Source organism: Pelecanus crispus, chromosome W (assembly GCF_030463565.1).
Source record: "Pelecanus crispus isolate bPelCri1 chromosome W, bPelCri1.pri, whole genome shotgun sequence".
Taxonomy (NCBI): Eukaryota; Metazoa; Chordata; class Aves; order Pelecaniformes; family Pelecanidae; genus Pelecanus; species Pelecanus crispus.
Window position 1 is genome coordinate 18,037,211 of NC_134675.1, and position 25,039 is coordinate 18,062,249.

Here is a 25,039-nt window from a genome sequence, read left to right on the forward strand (position 1 = left end):
GGTTTAGTGGTGGACTTGGTAATGTTAGGTTAATGGTTGGACTGGATGATCTTAAAGGTCTTTTCCAACCTAAACGATTCCATGATTCTATGATTCTATGAATTTTGCACAAACTTTCTATGAGATCTTGGATCCTTGCCAAGGATGCCTGGCTGATTCCAAGATCCGTGACATGGATCATCTTTGAAGTGAGACTCTGTCTTTTATCTTATTGGTCCCCCTCTGGGCCCACTTTTGGGGTCAGTTCAGTTTGTCCTCTGGGATGGTTGGGTCCCCCTCTGGGATCGGTTTGTCCTCCCCTCTGGAATGGTTTGGCCCCTTCTGAAATGTGTCTAATTCACTTTATATTGGTATTATATATCCATGTAAGTAATCTATCATAAGTATATCTGCTGTTATATTGTTGATAAGTTTGCTTCACTAATGATAAGTTTGTAGCAACCTGTAATAGTATATACCTACTTGTTTTTTGCTGTTATTGGTTATTGTTATAATGGTGATTGTTGCTATATTATTGATTGTTTCTATTATTGATTGCTGCCATACTATTGATTGATACTGATTGCTGATAGTAATTTATAATAGCTTGATATATATATTAGCTTTATTAATCATAGGTATATTTGTAGTGGTGATTTTTGTGGTAGTATACTTGCTAGTGGTGATTTGTATGGTATTTGTGGTAATCCGTAATAAATTAGAGAAATTTAGAGGATAAAAGCCTCTGTGTCCTTGTGTATTACAGAATCCCACGAACCCACGGTTGCGATCTCTACACACACGCAGGCTGGGTAACCCTTTAGGTTGTGACACACCCTAGGTCTGATCCATACCAATACAGTCTATCTTGTGATAGTCTCCTCTGTTTCCTCATCTCAGACTTGCCACTGATAACCACCACCTCTCACCCCATGGATGGAGCTTTTCCTGAACAACTATTTTTTTTCCCTGAATGCCAAAGAGGGGGGAGCAGTTTTAGAAGGAGAAACCTGGTTGCAATCCCTATAAGAAAGTATGATACATTTCATTATTAGTGATACTGCAGCCATTTTGGAAAAAGTTGCAGCAATTCTATTTCTAACAGGTCTTTGAAAGAAAGCATGAATGAACATCCAATGATTTAAAAAAAATAAAAATTGCTTTTATCCTACAATAAACTGTTCAGATAACTGTGATACGTGATAATTATATCTTCTAGTTTATTTCAGATAAATTAAGTACTGAAAATAAGAAATTCAACTTTGTCATTAGCATTCCACAGAAAGATTTTAGTAATATACAAAATTACACACATAGTGCTCCCCATATACATAAACCAAATTCAGTAGCCCAAGCCCAGCCTGCAATTTTATGGAATTACTGAAGAAGTTCCCCTGATTCTTATGATGGGGATGAGAAACTAGCCACTATTTTCACATCTACACCTTTGGCTCAGTGACTCACAACACACTCTGCTAAGAAACCAGAGAAACCACTCTTTTTACTGCCAGTTACTGCAGTTAGTCCTTTAGCTCAAATAGGGGCAGCCTGGACTGCAAAGGAAAATTTCATGGAATCTCAAAGGGAACTGGACATTTAATCTTGTACATCCTGTGCCTAGCAGCTCTGAGAGCTGGCCCCCAAATTCAGAAGATTTTTTTTTTAAATTTCCAAATGAAGCAACTCAAAAACCAGAACAGAGCATTCAAGTATATGAGTTGATCTAGTACATGAATCAATTTATTTACTCTTCCACAAATAATAAATTTCACTGCTGTGTGGTATAAAGACATAGTTATTATACTGCTTGCAGATATATAGGTAGTTGACGGAAAAATACTTGCTAGTCTTGGAAGTGGAATGTTAGCATGAGTTGTTACTTGTCTGACAGCCTATATAGAATCATAGAATCATAGAATGCTTTGGATTGGAAGGGACCTTGAGAGATCATCGAGCCCAACCCCCCTGCAGTAAGCAGGGATTGAACCTGTGAACTTGGCGTTATTAGCACCATGTTCTAACCAACTGAGCTAACATTCATTATACTGAAGGAACTGTGCTCTATTCCAAGAATCATACACATGTATACAGCTGTATTGTGCTCACACTGTGAGCTGTTATAACTAATGGTCTTTCATTTTTGAGACTGGCAACAAAATCTTTTGCAAACGCCTGTTCAGTTACTTATATTTCAGAGAAACATATGTTCTCAAAACATCCAGTTTTCATTTAGGATTGTGCACTGATACACTAAAAACACTTTTTATTTTAGCATATGTTTAAACCTGCAACCATACTCATGATCATCTTGCTACAAATGAAGACATGCTGGAGAAGGTCTTCAGTGTAGGCGAAATGCTATGTAATTTTAACATACAACACAAGGTTTTGGCAAAGTGCCTACAGAAATGACCTTTACAAGACAGTAGAAGTTTCACCATTCAATTTAACTACTTAGACATATTCACATATATTTTGTGCTGACCAATTGTACATCTGATTAATCTGCATCAGAAGTATTTATTACTACATTATTGCACTTATATTTTAAAGATGATAATTCTCTGTATAATTATCAAACTAACATATGAAAAAAATTCCTTCATCTCTACTTCTCAAAGACAGAGAAAGCCCTTTTGTATGTAATTAGACATTAATGCAGGAAATCATCTCTCTTGTTATGGGTGCAACCTGTCTGTAACTAATATGCTAGGTCAAGCCATATTATCTGCCTAGAACCAGATATTATATAAATTATTTTTGCCAAAAGACTGAATCCTAACAGAAGACATTACAGCCATCATCACTGCCTTTAACACATCAATTTTCAAATTTAAAAGTAAATGCTGTAGAATCAATATTTTTTTTTAGTTATTAGTGAGACACATGACCAAAAAGGGAAATGTTGATTCCCTAGGAAATAAACTAATTTTAAAAAAAAAAAACAATCCCACCTGTCTTGGCTGAATCCTAGGTAATTGGCACAGAATACTGAATACAACCTGAGTATAGAGCCTGACCAATAACCTTTTTGCAATATAAAGCTTGAGACCATCTTAAAAGAAGCTGAAAGATGGCTGGTTTGGGGTTTTTTTTTAACCCTAAAAGTTCTTCTCTCCCTTCAGAAGAGAGGGGCTAAAATCTTTGACAGAATGTCCCCCACAGTACCCTCCTTCACAGTGCTGCGTATTTCCTTTGGGCTACATGGCCAGTGAATTCTGTTGTCTAGTCATAAGGAAGGTGGAGGCTTGTATCGACTTATTTCTCTCTCTTTTTTTGAAAGTAGGAAACCATTCAGCAGGTAATCCAGAAGTGTTCCAGGTAACTGAAAGAACAGAAAGAGTACAGAAGAAATATGCTGTGCAGTGCACCTTGCTGGGAAGGTAGCTATTCATTACCTTCTTCCACATTTTTACATTTGCATGAATTCAGCAGGATAAAAACAGGAAAGGGCAGGGGGAGATAAGTTCTACTGCAATTGCTAAGACTTTTTTCTTACGTACATGGCCACAAAAAATCACATTGATCATTGCTTTTGTAAGCCATGCTCAGTGCACATTCTAGAGACTCTTTGAATGCCTCTATTCATCCAAACTCTTGTCATGCCACTCTGTCAGGCCCCATCACATGAATTTTTGTACCACACCATCATGTCTGTGTGATGGGATCCGTGCATAGCCATTCCCCTTTCCTTGGGTCATTGGGAGACTTCTGAGGTAAGTCTCAATAACCATCAATTGATTTTTCACCTATAGACAAGATTCTTGATTGAAACTGCTGCTCCACTGACCAGATACCAGAAGCATCATATTTCCTTCATCTCCTCCTTTTGATTTTGCTAAAAATAAAAAATGTTCTGTTCACTAAACCTGTAAGATTTTCTAGATATTTTCTGTAGATTGCATGCTTTATTCAGAAACTGTTACACTATGAACACATAGAAATAGCCAAACTGAGTGCACACTTTCCTCTAGTTTAAGTTTAAAAAACTATTTAGAAATAAAGCTTTTTTTTTAAAAAAAAGACTACTTGGAAGTATTAACACAATGCTTTTTAACACTGAAATAAATACTGTAAAAGCAAAAGAATTTTAAAATGTTACTGGATTTTTTTTTTTAACCTCTTAATTCCCAGGACTCAATACTTCAGTGAATGACTTTTTGAAAATACTGACAACATGACATTTCAAAGTCTTGTTTATGAAGAAAAAATATGATGCATAATCCTTCAGAGGAATAGTTAAACAAAATGGCACTATAAACTGCAGTCAAATGATCTATCGAAGGATTTGTTATCACTATATTAGTACATTAATCACTACCTGTAACTCACTCATTACATTTAGTATCTTGGTCCTGACAGATTTTTTCACAATCAAAGGAGTATTCAAAGTTTGATCAGCTTTGTTACTGAAGTTCTTTCTGTTGGTTTAAGAAAAAAATCTTTATTGATAAGGATACACAAATTGTGCTGCCTTGTTAGTATCAGTTTCACAAGGTATCAGTAAGTGAATATTAATTCAAATGGTACATAAATTAATGAGTTGCCTACTTATAAGAGGTTTCTATGAATAGAAAGCTTTACTTTTGTTGGTATACAACCTATGTCTTAAACTTAAGAGCCTCATCACATGTGTCACTCCTGTGGCTAGTTGTCTGAGCCAGCAGAACGAAAAGAAGACAGGTGCAGCTCCAAGAGATACTCAAATGATCATTTTTGCTTCTACTTGGAATTTCTTCAAAACTGTTCTTTTCTACTCATCAGGCACCATTTGCAGACCTCAAAATCAGACAGCTAAATAAAATGATGCAACCCTTAGCCTCTTGCGCTCCTTTTGATTGCACTTTTCATCGCTCATTTAGTCTCTAACTTTCGTGTATTCATAAAGGATTCTGGCACAAGGATTATTTGACAGACCATTCATGAGAGATTAACATACATATTGTAACACAATTAACAGAACAGAAATTGTAATCCAGAACTACTCTCTCCAATCTAATTTCCTTCCCCTTACCTGTAAGCTTTTCTGTTATGCTCCTCCCTTCCTGCCTTCTCTCTCTGGTTCAGTGAAAATCTTAAAGACTGTGAAAACAGCATTTTTTTTCCAAGTGGAAAATATTGAAATACAACTCTTTCCTTCTGAATCTTTATATAGCCTTCACTTTGTGATAAAAAGATGGAAGCCTCACTACTTTGTCCTATTCCTCTATTCAAAAAACAAACTCACTCACCTGAGATTAATTTTTGAAAGAGTAAAATAACATTTTAGGTGCTCCAGGACAGGTTTAGCACTGTAAGCCCTATGCAGAGAAGTGTCTAAGGTTTACTACTGGCTAAGCCTGTGATTTTCTCTTAAGGTACGTGACTCTTCATGCACTGAGAAGACAAGCTAGAAACCTAATTCAGGGTTTTGTATTTTACGATGGTAGTGAAACACCTCAGTTGGTGGTCCCTAAGTCCACCTGTGAATTTAACTCTCAAACTGTAGATGGTCCCTCTGTCTTACAGCACTAGTCAAGTTGAAGAAAATATTTTAAATAGAAATATTAAGTTGAAAAAGGCTGGAGCATCACATATATTCAAATTTTATTTAATATCATAGGTACTTGTGGAGGGATTTAACCCCTGTGCACTCTTCTGACCCCCACCAAGGCAGATTCTTCAGCAGACAGTGAGAAAATATCAAAGAGAAGAAGAGATGCTGTCAGCTACATCATATCAGTCTACAACTCTGGCATTAGAAAACAAACCCAATTTTCTAATTTGCAGTATGTTAAATATCCATTTGAATACTGTTTTGAAACAAACATCTGTACAGGAGCAGCTGTGCAAAACGTGCTCTACACTGCAGCTGGGGAGCATGGCCTCACCTGGAGCCTCTGGCAGAAAACACCAGCAGAAACCCAAGGTTGACATCTAGGGTTTTGGAGCCAGGGTTATTGAGCATCTGAGGCCACCTACACCCCGACTGAAAAAGAGATACTAGCAGCATATGCGGTGTACTGGTTTTGGCTGGGACAGAGTTAATTTTCTTCATAGTAGCTAGTATGTTTTGAATTTGTGCTGGAAACAGTTTTGATAATACAGGGATGTTTTAGTTACTGCTGAGCAGTGCTTACACAGTCAAGGCCTTTTCTGCTTCTCACACCACCCCACCAGTGAGTAGGTTGGTGGTGCACAGGAAGTTGGGAGGGGAAACAGCTGGGGCAGCTGACCCCAACTGACCAAAGGGATATTCCGTACCATATAACATCATGCTCAGCAATAAAACTAGGGGGGGAGGTTGGCGGGGAGGCCGCCAAGTAGTTTGCAGAAGTAAAAGCCATCCAGCTGGCCCCTAGAGATTGCTGAATGAGAAAAGTGGCCAGTACTTTATACTGACTCATGGATAGTGGCAAATGCCCTATGGAGGTGGCTACAGCAGTGGAAGCAGACCAATTGGCAGCACAGAGGTAAGCCCACCTGGGCTGCTGCATTATGGCAAGGCATTGCTGCCCAGGTAGAAACCATCTCTCTAAAGGCAGATGCTCACATGTCCACAAACCGCACCACTGAAGATGACTGAAACAACGAACAGGTAGGCCAAGCTGCCAGAACTGAAGTGGCTCAGGTGGACCTGGACTGGGAACGTAAGTGTGAACTCTTCATAGTTCGGTGGGCCCATGAAACATCGGGACATCTAGGGAGAGATGCAACATACAGATGGGCTCGTGATCAGGGGGTGGACCTGACCATGGAGGCCATCACGCAGGTCACCCATGAATGTGAAACGTGTGCTGCAATTGAGCGAGCCAAGTAAAGTCTCCCTGGCATAGAGGGCAGTGGCTGGGATAATGATATGGTGAGCCCTGGCAAATTGACTATGTTAGACCACTGCAACACATCCACCAAGGCAAGTGCTACATACCCACCATGGTGGAAGCGACTACCAGGTGGCTGGAAACATACCCTGTAAATCATGCCACTGCCCAAAACACCATCCTGGGCTGTGAAAGGCAAGTTCTATGGCAGCGTGGCACCCCAGAAAGAATTGAGTTGGACAACGGGACTCATTTCCGGAATAACCTCATAGACTCCTGGGCCAAGAAACATGGCATGGATGGGTGTATCACATCCCCTGTCACCCATAAGCCTCCGGAAAGACTGAGAGATATAATGGACTGTTAAAGACTACGCTGAGAGCGTTGGGCAACGGGGAATGGAAGCACTGGGATATAAATTTAGGAGAAGCCACTTGGCTGGTAAATACCAGAGGATGTGCTAACCATCCTGGTACTGCCCAAACAAAGCCCCTACATACTGTGGGAGAAGATAAGGTCCCCATGGTGCACATGGGGAAGTGGCTGGAGAAGGCAGTGTGGGTTGCTCCTCCCTTGGGAAAAGGCAAGTCTATTCATGGGATTGTCTTTGCTCAAGGATTCGGGTGCACTTGGTGGGTAATGCATAAGGATGGGGAGATCCAGTGGGTGCCTCAAGGAGATTTAACCTTGGGGGAAAAATAATCTGTGATGTGAGTTGTATGTTGTAGGAAGTAATGCAGAAGGAACTGCCTGAACTGACAGAGAATGATCTTCGCAAGGAACTGGACGAGTTCAGCAATGACCCAAACCAAGCTGGTGTTGGCGCCTAACAATCAAACATGCTGCTTCTCATCTCCTGAGCAACCACCTTGACAGATGGGGCCCAAGTCATATCCTGTTATTACCGATATTTTGCAGGGGAGTGGCAGAAGCCCATGGAATGGGAAAATAATATCTATCTATCTCTTAAGGGACAGGGGATAGTAGTTAATTAGAATGTATGAATCCATACGTTGGGTATAAAGTACGTAGTATAACTTGTAAGTGTTGGTAAGAAGGGATTTCAGGAATGAGAAAGAGATACAAGGGGATGGTCAGAAGATATATATATGTATTAAATTATGTGGGACCTGAGCATGACGCAAATGGTATGGAATAAGGGATGGAGATTGTATTGGGTCTGGCTGGGATGGAGCTGACTTTCCTCATAGCAGCCCTGATAGTGCTGTGCTTTGCATTTGTGGCTCGAACAGTGTTGATAACACACTAGTGTTTTGGCTACTGCTGAGCCATGCTCCCACAGCATCAAGGCTGTCTCTCCAACTCCCCCTGACCCCAGAGGCCAGTAGGCTGTGGTGGGAGGGGACACAGCCAGGACAGCTGACCCCAACTGACCAAAGGGATATTCCATACAATAATGATGTCATGCTCACCAATAAAAGCTAAGGGAAAGCAGGAGGAAGGGGTGGCATTCCTCCAGAAGGAGGATCCGGGGAACTACAGGCCTGTCAGCCTGACCTCGGTGCCGGGAAAGATTATGGAGCGGTTCATCATGAGTGCGCTCAACAGGCATGTGCAGGTCAACTAGAGGATCAGGCCCAGCCAACATGGGTTCATGAAAGGCAGGTCCTGCTTGACCAACCTGATCTCCTTCTATGACCTGGTGACCCACCTAGTGGATGAGGGAAAGGCTGAGGATGTCATCTACCTGGACTTCAGTAAAGCCTTTGACACTGTCTCCCACAGCATTCTCCTAAGGAAGCTGGTGGCTCATGGCTTGGACGGGCGTACTCTTCACGGTAAAAAACTGGCTGGGTGGCTGAGCCCAGAGAGTAGTGGTGAATGGAGTTAAGTCCAGTTGGCGGCCGGTCACGAGCAGTGTTCCCCAGGGCTCTGTTTTGGGGCCAGTCGTCTTTAACATCTTTATCAATGAGTTGGATGAGGGGATTGAGTGCGCCCTCAGTAAGTTTGCAGATGACACCAAACTGGGCGGGAGTGTCGATCTGCTCGAGGGTAGGATGGCCCTGCAGAAGGACCTGGACAGGCTGGACTGATGGGCTGAGGCCAACTGTATGAGGTTCAACAAGGCCAAGTGCCGGGTCCTGCACTTGGGTCACAACAACCCCATGCAACGCTACACGCTTGGGGAAGAGTGGCTGGAAAGCTGCCTGGCGGAAAAGGACCTGGGGGTGTTGGTGAACAGCCAGCTGAACATGAGCCAGCAGTGTGCCCAAGTGGCCAAGAGCATCCTGGCTTGTATCAGGAATAGTGTGGCCAGCAGGAGCAGGGAAGTGATCGTCTCCCTGTACTCGGCACTGGTGAGGCCGCACCTGGAATACTGTGTCCATTTTTGGGCCCCTCAATACAAGAAAGACATTGAGGTGCTGGAGTGTGTCCAGAGAAGGGCAACGAAGCTGGTGAAAGGTCTGGAGCACAGGTCTTATGAGGAACGGCTGAGAGAACTGGGGTTGTTTAGTCTGGAGAAGAGGAGGCTGAGGGGAGACTTTATCGCTCTCTACAACTACCTGAAAGGAGGTTGTAGTGAGGTGGGTGTTGGTTTCTTCTCCCAAGTAACTAGCGATAGGACGAGAGGAAACAGGCTCAAGCTGCGCCAGGGGAGGTTTAGATGGGATATTAGAAAAAATGTCTTCACGGAAAGGGTAGTCAAGCACTGGAACAGGCTGCCCAGAGAGGTGGTGGAGTCACCATCCCTGGAAGAGTTCAAAAAACGGGTAGACGTGGCACTTTGGGACATGGTTTAGTAGGCATGGTGGTGTTGGGTTGATGGTTGGACTGATGATCTTAGAGATCCTTTCCAATCTTAATGATTCCTAGTTTTTACTGTCATTAAAAATAATCCAGCCACCAAGCCAGGAAACATGAAATTGCTACTCTACCCTTAACTGGTTTAGTGGTGGACTTGGTAATGTTAGGTTACTGGTTGGACTGGATGATCTTAAAGGTCTTTTCCAACCTAAACGATTCTATGGTTCTATGATTTGTTATTACAATGTTTGTCTTCTGAAGCAACCACTACTGAAGCCCTGCTTCCCAGGAAGTGGCTGGACATCACCTGCTGATGGGAAGTAGAGAATAGCATGGCCTTTGCTTTTGCTTTATTAAACTGCCTTTATCTTGACCCACATGGTTTTTTTCCATCTCATTTTCTCCCCACCTGTCCTGCTGAGGAGGGGAGTGATAGAGTGGCTTGGTGGGCACCTGGTGTCCAGCCAAGGTCAACATACCACAACTCATGTAATATCTAATAAATTTTCAATATCTTTATAACCAAAGCCGACAAAAAGCAAAATCATTCAAGTTTTAAGAGTTACCTAGAAGAAATAACTTTCATTTTTGATCTGATCAGAATTGTCCATATACATTTACCAAAGCTAGCAAGTGTCCATAAAAACATATGTTGAACATATGTGCAATATATGTCGTGGTTTAGCCCCAGCCAGCAACTAAGCACCACGCAGCCGCTCGCTCACTCCCCCTACCCCGAGGGGATGGGGGAGAGAATCGGAGGAGTAAGAGTGAGAAACACTCCTGGGTTGAGATAAGAACAGTTTAATAATTGAAATAAAGTAAAATAGTAATGATAATAATAACAATATAATAATGATAATAACAATAACAATACACAAAGCAAGTGATGCACAATGCAATTGCTCACCACCCGACGACCGATACCCAGACAGTTCCCGAGCAGCGATCACTGCTCCCTGGACAACCCCCCCCCAGTTTATATACTGAGCATGACATCATATGGTATGGAATAGCCCTTTGGTCAGTTTGGATCAACTATTCTGGCTGTGCCCCCTCCCAGTTTCTTGTGTACCTGGCATAGCATGGGAAGCTGAAAAGTCCTTGACTAGCATAAGCAGTACTTAGCAACAACTAAAAATATCAGCATGTTATCAACATTCTTTTCCTACTAAATCCAAAACACAGCACTGTGCCTGCTACTAGGAAGAAAATTAACTCTATTCCAGCCGAAACCAGGACAGTATATAGATGTTAAAAGCTATGAAGAAAAAAAAGGCTTTTACTTTAAAAGCTAACTCTTGCTCTTTTTTTTTTTTTTTTAATTATTAAAGCAAGCATAGGTACACATTAAAAACATTAATTTTGAGAACAGAAATATGCTTTAATTTCTTAGGATTATTAGAAGGAAAGAAGTAAGAATTTGGAGAAGGAAATTAACTCTGAATTATAATTTGTTATGCTTTATAAAATTTTGTAGAATGTAGAAGGTGCCTTAAGTGTGCTTGAAACCAGTCAATTTTTTTCATTAAGAACAAATGGCTAACATAGTTAAAATGGAAAGATTAAGTTGAAAAGAGTTGGTTTATGAAAGACATATCAACCGAGTAAATACTAACCACAAAACTACTGGAAGAATGCAAGGAGACTGTTAAGCTTTCTAAATGGTGATATATTTTAATATCCCTTTTTGTTTCTATTCTGAAAGACATTCTGAAATGGCTTACAGAATAAAAAGTTTTATTTCAAATTTGCAATGATGCTGGTGGGACAGTACCTGTTTCCATGTCTATATCAGTACCTTATATTTGAGATATAAAATAGGGATGAAACTGTGATTTGAGAATTTTACCACTTAAAGAAAACCATTTTTATTCAGACAACTTCTTCATTACAATGTTATGGACAATGAACTAATAGTTTCTGTTTTCAGAAAAAAAAAAGAAGTCCAAGGATGTTTTGGGAGACTCTGAATGCCATTCTTTCAGGATGGCAATTATTTATTATATGAATCAGGATGGAGTGTTATTTTGGAGGAATGCATTGGGCAGAGTAGAAAAGGCTGAAAACATTCAGAAAAAGAATGGAGATTCACAGAACAGTGAGCAAGAACAAAAAATCTTCCAAGAATTTGCATGCTGAAATAAACACTAAAGAAAACTGCAGTCTCTTCTGTCTAGAAGCCAGCAATTGAGATAGTTCCAGTACTCAAATTATTGGCTTAATCGCATATACAAATATTCTACAACCTACTTTAATATTACTACTTGTCATTGCAAGGAACATATGTTAAATGATAATACAAACCCCAAAATACTTTCAGTTTAATAGAATTCTTGGAATGCATGCATTACCTTAACAACAGGATTCAGCAGAACAACACCTGATTTCTTTGTAATAATTTGCTTTGTTGTGTAATGATGGTCTATGAGCTGAGGAATAGTTGGAAACCCAGTTCCTTCAAAACGATACTGATTCTGTATGAAGGTAAAAGGAAATAATTGTTTCTGTACAAGCAAAATTTCAAAGAAGAAACTGCAAAAGAACATTACAAAGCCTTCATCACTAGTAACAAAATAAAGAAAAGTTTGCTTTTACAGAATTAAATCTCTATCCTAATCAATTTAATAACACTTCTACTGAAGTAAATGGAATGATGATCAGGAAGATAATAAATTAATAAATGCAAAATTACTGCATCACTCAAGGCAACATAATAAAATAACTATTTAAACTTTTTTTTTTTAAAAAAGGAAGCTCTTCTAATGTAAGAGGTGGGACAGTTTGAGATACTTAAGCTGTGACAGAATGGCATAAAAAGATTATAAACTGGAAGAAACAATACTAACTTCCAGAGTACCGAAGACTCTAAAAATAATAATTAAAAAAAAACCCTAAAAAATAAACATCTGACAATCTAATAAACAAGAGATAAGTAACACTATCTCACCCAGATCTTACTGCACTTAGAACATTTGATAAAATTAACAAAACCCCAGCACAGAGTATGGACCCATGATTGGTCTTTAATAAGAAGTGTATACCAGAAGAGTCTACAAACAAAGGTAGGCCATGCATGTAATTTATAGAGAAGTTGAGCAAGACAAAATTCCTTTCTTTTCCCCTTCTACCCTTTTTATCAGTTTATATAATTTCAGATACATAATTCAACATAATGGCAACAAAACTGTGGGATCTCTTAATATTTTCTTAGAAGCATGTAAAATTTTCTTAGCAAAGAATGCTATAAGGTACTTTCAGGTACTAAGGAAAAAAAATATCTTCATTGCTTTTCCCTGCCCTTACACTTGAGGTGGGGGAAAATAGTAAATTAGTATTTATTTCGTCGTCTTAAATTCTACGTTACGGCTAAGTGATTGGGAAGCAGAATAAAAGAATAAACTACCGTGTCTATGTAAGGTCTCAATATCTACAGTTAGAGGACTCTTCCCACAAGAGAGGAACTGCTGTAAGCCAGCCAGCAGAATTGGCAACAATAAACAAAGACCACAATATAAAAAAAAGCATAGATGGTGATTCAGGTTCATTTACAAAACTGGGCAATGAAAACCTCTACCACTGCCATGCAGATTTTTTTTCTTTCCAATACCTACAGTTAAATTCTTTGCAGAATGCATTATACCAAGTTTTTCTTCATTAGGAATAAACACATCCATTTCCTGTAATGTTTTATCACTATTAGTAAAGAGAGCTTGGTCATGTCACTTATTTTTATCTTATTACTGGTTCTCTATTGTAAACATGCTTTTATAGTCTAAAATACTTGTTGTGGTTTATTCCCCTAACGTCATTCACTAATTAATACTGACTCAGCTTTGCTTGCCCAGTAACACTAGTCTCCATTCTTTTCAAATAACCTCCTTCAAATTTCTGTTCTGATGATCCAAATAAACCTTAGCATGGTTATGGTACTGATGTCCTGAGAGTCTGCCTAGTACAATAACCAGTACTGCATAACATTTCCGCATACCAGACCCAGCCTTGCACTCATCTGCTGCCATTTAAGCTTACTTACCTTCAGGGCAATGTTCTTTTATTCTGTGTATTTACATGGGATCCTGATTAAAATCACTAACAAACAACAGTTTGAAAATAGCATAGCCTCAAAGAGGAACAGTGAAAAACAGAGTAGCCCTTAGTGACAGCAATGAATTTTGATGCTTAAAACTTAAGGATGAAATGATTTATCATGCAAGTACTTTTATTGGGATTAGTGCTTAAAAATATTTGCAAAACTAGAAAGAATACTTATGCAATTAAAGGACCAGTGTTAAAACAGGTATATGTTGTACTTCTGCTCTGCAGTCTTTGATTCAGAAGAAAATTTCAGGCCAATGGAGACCAAACCTGTCAGTGATGCAAGAGTGTGATTTGACCAGTCACAGAGAGCTGATTCAACACTATTTATACCAACGTGAAAAAAAATTCTTACACTTTACTCTCAGCAAACTTCCCTACCAAGATGTTCATGAATCCAGTCACTCTTGTCATATGGCAATAACAATCCCACCACTTATTAAATGCTTTTTAGGGTTAATAAGCTTTTTTAAAAAAAATAAAGCTTTTTTTTCACAATAAATGCAGACAATTCGACCCATAAGAGTGCATAAGGAGTCTTGCATTTCTTTAAGAAAAAAGGTTTTAGCTTCCATGATTGTCAAGAAAATCTCCCACAAATTAATCCCAAGAGTGGATGAAAATAAGATGCTATTACTAACTGTACAAGCAGAAAGATCTAGTGACCTGATAATGTTTGGATTGTGCAATATTAAACAGTATCAATATTACATTTCTAATATAATACCTAAGAGAAAGTAATGAAATTATGGGAATTTATTTACAGTTCTGTAAATTTTTCTTGGAAAAGTGGATATTAAAAAGCGTCAGATTACCGATAAGGGTAGCCTCAAAGTAATACTTAAAAAAAAAAAAAAAAAAATCTCTATTTTAACTGACTTTAAAGCCCAGTCACAGTTTATATTTTTGAAGCCCCACTGGAGTATGACACATACAATGATTTACACAAAATTATTTCAGTCACACTAAGCACATAATGTGCATTTAATTCTGCTGAGTAAGGATCAGAGCTCCAAGGATCTTATAAGACTGTGTGTATCTAGGTATAGGTAGTTTTATTGCTCTTATTTTCTCATTCAGCACTCTGATACATCAAAATACTTTAAGGTCATAAAAATAAATAAAATAAACACCGACTTTTTGTCAATTGTTAAATCCTAAAAGGAAAGCTATGGGTGAAAATTAACAAAAACCCCAGACACACCAGTGTCCATATTGATCCTATAAAAACCTTCCAACTTCTATGAAGTTTGAACAATACTACTACCCCTCATTAAAAAAAAAATAAACCAGCAACATAATACTGACTTCCCCAGGTATGCTGCATCAGCTGGGGATTTAGACTGGGAAACATAGTGTAAACATAGTTATGCTACTGAATTTGCGCATGTCTGTATAGTTTGACTGAAATTTGGGAGCTTTTATTGCATCAGACTGAAGTATGTTTTGTCAGTATTGCTGAATCAAAACTGAGATTGATTTGCTGGTATATTCTACTTATATTCACAGAGTAAAGAGCTAGAAGCATTTCTAGTAATGTTATGAGCACCATCTTATTTTGAATGAGTTTGAAATTCTGAAAGGTAAAAAGAAAAATACATATATAAATAAAACCAAGAAATGCATTAAAAATAAAAAGTAATACATTGGGTAAAAGCAAATAAATATTAATGTAGTTTAAAATGACCAGTTTTTCCTAAGTTAGAGAAACAAGGGGATCAATTTTGGTCTTTACTCAGCAGCATACATGCTATGTAATATTCACAAGCATTTGTGTTCTGCTGAACAAAACAACATCCACAAGGCTAAAAAGAACACGCATATCCCCAAAGCAGCATGGACTTCAATTCCCAGCTATATACAAAACAGCACAGAATTTTTTCTCCTAAGTGAATGTTTCAATTTTTCAGGAATATTCAATGGAATCTTTACAATCTGAATTAAAAGTAGCCTAATAAGCACCAACTGTGAAAATAAGTTTAAAAATAAATAAATGTACATGTATAAATTAGAAGTAATAAGTTCTAGATTTCAAAACATTTACAGAAATATCTTGTTTTTTCAACATAGGATAAAAGATGTAGAATAGCCTCATCCTTCATATTTTTCTTTTATTCCCCCAAATTACCTTTTCCTCCAATTTGAGCACTGATGGAAATATTTCCAACAGCTTTCATATTTTCATATAAAGGCTAAAGCTATGTGTCATAGTAAATTATGTAGAACAAATTGTTTAGCTGAAATAATTAACTTCATAACATTAAATATTTAGTACTATATCAGAGACGTACATCAGCATATTGTATGATAAAGTGTCTCCGTTGTTCATCTGAAAACACAGAAAGGACATATTCACCAGGTTTCCCATGGCTCTCTCGCACCAAGAAGTCTCCTTGCTGTTTTAACAGCTCCTGGGCTTCTATTCTTGGAATTGCACCATGATACCAGTCTTGCTCTGCCAATGGTTTCTCAGTGGTTGATATTACATCAAAGAACTTGGAAAAAATATCAAAGAAAAATGTTACTATAACAGTACATTTTTAGAGTTTAGTTTTCCATGAAAAGCATGATAACAATAATTTCTATTTCTGTATCTAAATTGCGTATTTCTATTAACAAACAAAATTAAGGCTATTTATTTACACTAAAAGGCATACTGATCACCTTTTTTTCTATTACTTAAAAAAATACTGACCAAGGTATCACCCTTTCTCACACATTCTGACATGCTATTAACAACAGTTCAAAATTAAGCATGTCTTTATCCAGAGACAAATTTCTGCGACATAAGAACATAAGAAAGTAAGAAATTGAGTTTTCAAAAGTATTTGTATTGGCTAAATTATTTTCATAGAATTTAAAAATCCCATTCCAAATCAATTAATAAGTCTAAGAGCCATTTTCTTCCTAGCATTTACACTGTAACAGAGAGTAGGCACTTGGGCATATTGTGCTTATGAACTTACATGCAGTTTCTGCAGAAAGATTGTAAGATACTATTTTCATTGGGTATAAATGGAAGGTAATGAGTTTTAACCTATAACTTCACATATTAATTTTAAACAAGCTTACATTGTTTAAGAAAACACTTAGAAAAACATATTTTTTTCAATGACTACTTCAGATTTGTTATGAGAAGCCCTTACTTAGGCTGTATGTCATTCACAATCATTAATGCCAGAGCTCATACAAATTCTCACTGCTAGAGTGATAAATCTCTGAATAAAATAATAGACTCCATATTGCATCATGAGTTGAACACATATCTGAACATGTCCCAGAAAAGCCTGTTGAATTGCATTATAGATAACAGAATGAAAACTGAATCCTCAATAAAGCCCTATCAAACAGGTACAAATGAAACCTACAATTCTGAATGAACCTCAGCTACTGATCTACCCAGATGAAACAAGGTTTTTCTTCTTCATATTCTCAAGGATGATATGATATTTCTGCCATATAGGATTGGGAAAGAGAACAGAAACATCCCACTGATGCACGCAAGAGAAAAATTTGACACAATGTAGCTCTGGGCAGACTAGAGGCCACCTGCACATTTAAGTTCTCCCTGAGGAGTCATTCAGGTTAAGATGACTTATCTAACAAAAAATAACACTAGGAAGAACTTCAAACTCTCAGAGAAGGAACAAGTAGACCCCAGAAAGGAAGCCTACAGAGGACTTCAGAGGGTTGTGATCAATGGCACAAAGTGCAGTTGGAGGCAAGTCATTAGTGGAGTACCCCAGGGATCGATAGTGAGGCCAATACTGTTTAACCTCTTCATTAGTGACCTGTACGCTGGGACAGAGTGCACCCTCAGCAAATTTGTAAACAATACAAAGCTGGGAGGAGTGGCTGAAACACCAGATGGTTGTGATGCCATTCAGAGGGACCTTGACAGGCTGGAGAAATGGACAAAGAAGATTCTCATGCAATTCAACAAGGGGAAGTGCAAAGTCTTGCACCTGGGGAGGAATAACCCTAGGCACCAGTACAAGCTGGGGGCTTACTGGCTGGAAAGCAGCTCTGCAGAGAAGGACCTTCCCCCCAAGGAGAGGGTTCTGGTGGACACCAAGCTGACCACGAGCCAGTAATGCACCCTTGCAGCAAAGAAGGCCAGCAGCCTCCTGGCCTGGATTAGGAAGAGTGTTACCAGCAGATCGAGAGAGGTGATCCTTCCTCTCTACCCAGCACTGTTGAGGCCACACCTGGAGTCCTGTGTCCAGTTCTGGGCTCCCCAGTAAAAGAGAGATGGATATACTGGAGAGAGTCCAGTGAAGGGCCACAAAGATGATTAAGGATTGGAGCTGCAACAGTTTAGCCTAGAGAAGAGAAGGCTCGGGGTGGGCCTTATCACTGTGTATAAATACCTGAGGGGAGGGAATGAAGAAGAGGTCTTCTCAGTAGTGCCCGCTGACAGGACAAGAGGCAATGAGCACAAATTAAAACACATGAAATTCCATATGAACACAAGAAAACACTTTTTTACTGTGAGGGTGGTCAAATACTGGAACAGGTTGCCAGAGAGGTTGTGGAAGCTCCATCTATGGAGATATTCAAAACCCAACTGGACGTGGTCCTCAGCAACCTGCTCTAGATGACCTTTACTGAGCAGGGGGGTTGAACTAGATGATCTCAAGAGGTCCCTTCCAACCTCAACAATTCTGTAATTCTGTATAAAAAAATGCCTTTAAGTCTGAGGGTTCCTAGCATTCTTTCTAAGTTATATCTCAAAAGGGCTAATTTAGTCCACGATCCTGATGAAAAACTGGAGAATATATTTAAGAGTCTGACAGAGACTCATAGTCTCAGACATCGACATTGGGATCTAGAGCCCTGGGTGTCTGTTGTATCGGGGATATTTTTAGACATGAGATCTGAGACCAACACTATAACCAATAGACCCATCACTAGAAAGAGTGAGTATGCTCTATTATAGATTCAGAGAGAAGTGGGACTGTGTAAGAAATAATAACAGCTTGGACAAAAAGTACCCAGTCAGAGTTTTTAGGATAGAAAAGGGATGTACTCCAGCATAATGAAGTACTGAAAGATCAGAATATTGTTCAGCCAAGAAGGCAGTCCTATTTTTCAATTTCATCAACAGTTAAATACTTCTCAGACTGGAGCTGTCTACCATTGTTAAAGTTAAATGACACAAAGCTATTCTCTTTCAGAAATTCCTAAACCAAAAATAACCTTTCAAAACGTTATAAAAGGTGTAACCGGTACCTCCTGCTCTTGACCCCTGGTAATAGTGTCGTCATCATTCTGCCAAGGATCCCAACTAGAACCTGTCTGTCCCCTTAGTGTCGGGTGACAAAAGGTTATTTATTTTGTTAAGGGATATTAGGAGTAGTTGACTCCTCCAGCATCCCCATCTCGGGACTTCCTCCTGCCCGGCCACTGCAGCCCAGTCCAGTGAGCCCAGGGACACAGGGTCTCGGGCTGCTACTTTCCCATTTGCAGGTTCAACCAGTAGTGAAGCTGAGCATGTATACCAGAGACACGCACACAGAGGACACTGATACAGCCAGTTACACAGACTGCCACAGACAAGGTGCTGCCTTCAACAGCACCTACATATAGGATTAGCGTAAAACATAAGTATAGGCAGCCAAGTTCCCTTCCTCCTCTTTGGCTGGTAGAGATAGAAGGTCACTAACGAAGGCACACACATGGCACACTCCAGATTCACAAGCCCACACGTATTCATGGATCCCCTGAGTATCAGCACGGCCCCTCTGTCTGTCCAATACCACTGTCTGGATCCCAGGCCCTCTTAACCCACTCCACAGGTCTCCTACTTGCCAGCTAGTCCAGCTCGATGCTTGTTAGCAGACACATGCACTTACACACTTGTCCCACAGGCACTCTACACTCGCAAGTCCCCCTGGGTATATCAGCATGGACCCTTGCCCGCCTGATATTCCTGCCCAGACCCAGGGCCTCCTACTTGCCAGCTAGTCCAGCTTGAAGTTTGCTAGCAAATTCCACACGCACACTCCCCTACACACCAGGTTTGGAGAAGATACAGACACTTGGACACCCCCTCCTCCCAGCAGCTGGCACCAAGTGTGCGGGCTGTGACCTGCTGTCCTGTTCCAGCTGCTAGCACTGAGCCCCTTGCTTGCCTCACTCACGCTGGTCCCTTCCAGTAGCTGGTTTTTGGGACACACACTATTCCCACCCCAGTGGCTGGAGGCAAGAGACCCCCAACTCGCTCCAGTAGCTGACATTACAGGCCAGGGGCACCTACACCCCTGGTCAGACTCTAGTAGCTGGCACCAAATCCACTCACACCAGTCCCCTCAGTAGCTGGCACAAAGTCTGTAGGACCCTACCTAGATTGAGCAAGCTATGGCCCCTACAACTACTGATGCTAGGACCCTCACTTGCTCCAGTAGCTGACACCACAGGCCAGGGGAGCCTACCCCCCCCCACCCCTGACTCCAGCAGCTGGCACCAAATCCACTCATACAGCACACAGGTCTCACGAGTAGCTGGTACTTAGTCCTTGCAGCACACACACACAAGACAGAGAGTGAGACAGTTAAGAAAATATTTAATAAGAAGATAGGATAGACTGTGGTGATCAGGTGCAGGGCTCAGCCAGACAAGCATACTGACTGGCCCCTTTCTACCTGCGATCAGCCTCTTTGATAGTCTTTTCTGTCTACCCTCTTCTTTGTTCATCCCTGCTCCCCCTTCCCCTGCACACTGCCTCATCAGTTGGCATAGCTCCACCTACCCCTCTCAAACATCATGGACCCTCAGGTTTGCATCCTTATCAGCTGCAAAGTCCCTGTTTGCCTGCAGTTTCTTGATAGCCCCTCAATTAGTGTGACTGACCAGGTTTGGTTCTGATTATTGTCTTTGTTAAGGCTAATTGGTCAGGTTTTATATCTCTGTGTGTTTGTCTCCCTCCATTTCCTTATCCTACAAGCTGAAGAAATAAACACTCTCACACTCCACATATCCTAACCAATTAGTGTGACTGGCCAGATTTGTTCCTATCACAACCTCCCTTATCATCCCTCAGGTTTGTCTCTGTTTTTGTTTATGGCTCCTTTGACCAGATACCCTTAAAGGAGCAGACACTCTCCTTCCACATACCCTTACATATTTGAACATTTATTGTTCAAAGACACTGTATTTGACTGACCTTTGCTACATGATCAAGAAATGTTACAGGGTTCAAAGTAATAAAACTGTTCCCACAGAAACACATTTCTACTCCAAAAGAAACACTTCTAAGGATAAAAAAAGAGAGTTCAATGTTAATAAGCTAGTTATCATAGAATCATAGAATGCTTTGGGTTGGAAGGGACCTTGAGAGATCATCTAGCCCAACCCCCCTGCAGTGAGCAGGGATTGAACCCATAACCTTGGCATTATTAGCACCACCCTAGTTCATGGCCTTCACAAAAGAAGGTTAAAAAAACCCCATGTCTGACAATTGTGACAGCTCCTATAAAATGGATATTATCCACTATGACCATGGAACTCATTTTATAGCTTACAAAAGTGGCAGCCACTAGATAATAACACCTGCTTATGTTCAAACTGGGTCAAGTCTGAGTCACCAATTATATCATCATGTTCATATCCCAGGAAAAAAAAAATCTTTATTACACAGAAAAAACAGGGAACATTTTAGACATTGCTAATTATGGTGGTGTTTATAACACTAACATCAACCTTCCCCCTTCTTTTAAATTTGTTTAAACAAATATTTATTTCTTTAGAAGAAAGCAATGAAAATTCCACAAGGTATCCTATGCTTATTGTCTCCTACCTAACATTACCTTTAATTTTGGTCATATACTATTGGTTAATCATAACTGAGGTAGAAATCCCTTTATTTTTTCTGATGAAACAATCAGTAATTGGCCATGTTTTGTATGTTATTGAAATGGTATTATTTTTTTATGAAAAAGTCTTCCTACTCCAACATATTTCCTATATGTACAATATTCACCCTGACTGCTTATTAAAGAAAACATGGCTGAAAGCCCAGAAAGATCAGTACAAATGCAAGATGTATAATAATTTTAATATTGATTTCAACTCGATTTATCACTTAGCACTAACATTTCTACTGCATTTTATAGTTAGAATAAAATGGTTTAAATACAAGAAAGGTTAGTCTCTAAAGAAGATAGAAGAAAATGTTATGGGCACAAAATTAGTTTACAATTCCCACCTATTTTCTTAGCAAGTTTAAAGAACAATAAGCTGCTTGAAATTACTAACTAGATATCTGAAAGAAAAAGTTTACATTCTAGGCCTCACTGTTTTACAGTTTCACTGATGAAAAGAGATTTTGCCCATTTTTATGTACACACTCAGGAGCATTTTCAAATAAGTGACTGAACAGCTTACATAGAGAAAATTTTTTTTTAAGATTTTTGCTGTTATTTTTATCTTCCAGTCAAATTAACAATTAACATAAAACCATACAAAAGGAGAACTCACACTGAAGAATTTCTACTTCCACCTCCAATCCTTTTTTCCCTTTTCTTTTTTCTTTAAAAATTTCCATTTGTTCCCACACTTTGCTCATGAGATAGTTTTCTTTCTGTTGGGAGGGAAATGCCCTCATATACTTCTTCATGCTTTTCATGTACCCATTAGTGTCTTTTTTGCTTATTATTAATCTCCTTTCCTCCCCCTACTGAACAGTCCATTGAAACAGCAGTTATTCTCCAACAACAGTAAATGAAGAAGTCTCAAGCTGCTTTTTCAAAGCCTTTTTCAAAGCTGCTGCTTTTTTGAGTGAAAAACTGAGCAGAGTATTGTATTATTTCTAACTTTAAAAAGAGAGAATATTCTTGCACTTGCACTGTCAATGAAAAGACAGTAATAATGGAAATTATATGTTAATAACTAATAGGTTACTTAATACTTTATTTTCATATATATTCTGAGCTCAGACTTTATGTACTACTATATTTTCCACCTCTAAACAAAGAAAACATTTTGACAAGACATTTTTTTCCCTCCCCATGTAAAAGAGAGGCACAGACATGGTCTAGAAAGTAAAGCAGCATATTTTAGTCGATATTTTGAGACATTTCCCTATGGAGTATCTCTCAACCCTGCCACTAGGCTCAGTGAAAACTGATTCATTCCCGTATTTTACTGGGTTTACGTGGCAAGGTTTTGGTAGCGGGGCGGGGCGCTACAGTGGTGAGAAGCTGCTAGAAGCTTCCCCTATGTCCAACAGCCAATGGCACCAGCTCCAAGACAGACCTGCTGCTGGGCAAGGCTGAGCCAATCAGTGATAGTGGTAGCGCCTCTGTGATAACATATTTAAGAAGGGGGAAAAACTGCTGTAAAACAGCAGATGGAAGAGAGGAGTGAGAATATGCGAGAGAAACAACTCTGCAGACACCAAGGTCAGTGAAGAAGGAGGGGGAGGAGGTGCTCCAGGAGCCAGAGCAGAGATTCCCCTGCAGCCTGTGGTGAAGACCATGGTGAAGCAGGCTGTCCCCCTGCAGCCCATGGAGGTTAACGGTGGAGCAGATATCCACCTGCAGCCCATGGAGGACCCCACACCAGAGCAGGTGGGTGCGCCTGAAGGAGGCTGTGACACTGTGGAGAGCCTGTGCTGGAGCAGGCTTCTGGAAGGACCTGTGACTCTGTGGAGAGAGGAGCCCATGCTGGAGCAGGTTTGCTGGCAGGAATTGTGACCTGTGTGATGAACTGACTGCAACCCCTGCTCCCCATAACCCTCTGCTGATCAGGTGGGAGGAGGGAGAGAATTCAGGAGTGAAGTTGAGCCTGGGAAGAAGGGAGGGGTAGGGGGAAGGTGTTTTAAGATTTGGTTTTATTTCTCATTACCCTACTCTGATTTGATTGGTAATGAATTAAAGTAATTTCCCTGAGTTGAGTCTGTTTTGCCCGTGATGGTAATTGCTGAATGATCTCCCTGTCCTTATCTTGACCCATGAGCCTTTTGTTATATTTTCTCTCCCCTGTCCTGCTGAGGAAGGGGAGTGATAGAGCAGCTTGGTGGGCACCTGGCGTCCAGCCAAGGTCAACCCACTACACATATATACCATATGAAACCAAAATCAGCTTCACTGAAGAAATGAAAAGTCTTGAGTATCCCATCTAAAACCAACCCTATAAAAGTAAAAATGCACAGACCTGAAAATTATAAGATAAAAGCAATCATATCAGGGAAAAAAAACCCCCTCTTTTAGAAAGAACATCCCTCTGTACTAAGATAATCTTTATTAAACATAAAAAAAATTAAAGGAAATTATGCATGCAGTTATCCCATAAACACTAACAGATGGCTGTGACAGCCTGAAATCCCTCATTGGCAAAAACCAGACTAATTTTATCTGAAGGGAAAAAGTTGGTATTCAAGATGCAATTCATTCAGACTCTTCATTCAGTTCATGCATAGCACAGTATCAGAAGTACATGAAAGTTGTCCCTTTTTTTTGTTTTCTCTCCTCAGCTGATTAAACTTACATCTCTTGCTGTTATAGACAGCTGACGTGTATTTTGTCTGATAAAAGCCATCTCTAACCTCACTGTATTTTCTGCAAAACTCTTTTTTCCTATATTACCTTTTACCTTCTTACTCTGAGAACCTGTAAATTATTGAAGTACTAACACATAATTATCAGTTAACCTCATCTTTGCTAAACTCCTGGTTGCCTCAAGAAGTACAGGGTTTCTCTGCTACTTTCTTTAGGTGACACTAAAAAAAAATTAGTTTTCTCTAATTAGACATGAAATTAATTAAATTTCTCTCACCAATTACATATGGGACAACATTTTTTGAATAATACTACATTTAAACCAAGTTATGGTTTCTCATTAAAACTTTCAATATATTTAAAATATATAATATGAAACAAGGTAGCTAACATTATGTCTTTCTTTAGAATACATTCTAGAAGAGAATCAGTACTGGTCCTTTTCCTACTCTGCTTCTAAATTCTATTTTGCATTGCACTATTTAAAACAGGAAAATAAACAAACAAATATTTTTATGTATTTTTTTTTTTAAAATCCACCTTCCAGAATCAAGCTGTATACTTTGTTGATGGATATTGTTTGAAGTACGAGTTTATACATTTACCAATCAGCACAGTTATGTAACTGTCAATAGGAAAAAGCTGAGCACCTAACCACATTAAGAGCTAAGTACTAATTTATGAAGCAAATCACAAAATCACAAAACACACAAAAAAACCCAAACTGATTGGTTTATATACTCTGACATTGAAGCTCATTTAAAGAATCATAGAATCATTTAGGTTGGAAAAGACCTTTAAGATCATCCAGTCCAACCATTAACCTAACACTACCAAGTCCACCACTAAACCAATTAAGGGTAGAGTAGCAATTTCATGTTTCCTGGCTTGGTGGCT

General features: G+C 39.4%; 1 protein-coding gene across 2 annotated transcripts in view; it reads right to left on the reverse strand.

Moving 5' to 3' along the window:
* Positions 1 to 25,039, reverse strand: part of LOC142596461 (tyrosine-protein kinase Fer-like) — a 187,981-nt gene that overhangs the window by 75,523 nt on the left and 87,419 nt on the right. Inside the window, exons 10-12 of one of the 2 annotated variants that reach the window (XM_075725572.1) lie at positions 22,899 to 22,901; positions 15,935 to 16,138; positions 11,900 to 12,022 (exon numbers count right to left, since the gene is read on the reverse strand). In XM_075725572.1, coding sequence (XP_075581687.1) covers positions 11,900 to 12,022; positions 15,935 to 16,138; positions 22,899 to 22,901 — 330 coding nt within the window. The remainder of the gene's footprint in view (positions 1 to 11,899; positions 12,023 to 15,934; positions 16,139 to 22,898; positions 22,902 to 25,039) is intronic. The other variant, XM_075725571.1, reaches the window with a different exon arrangement.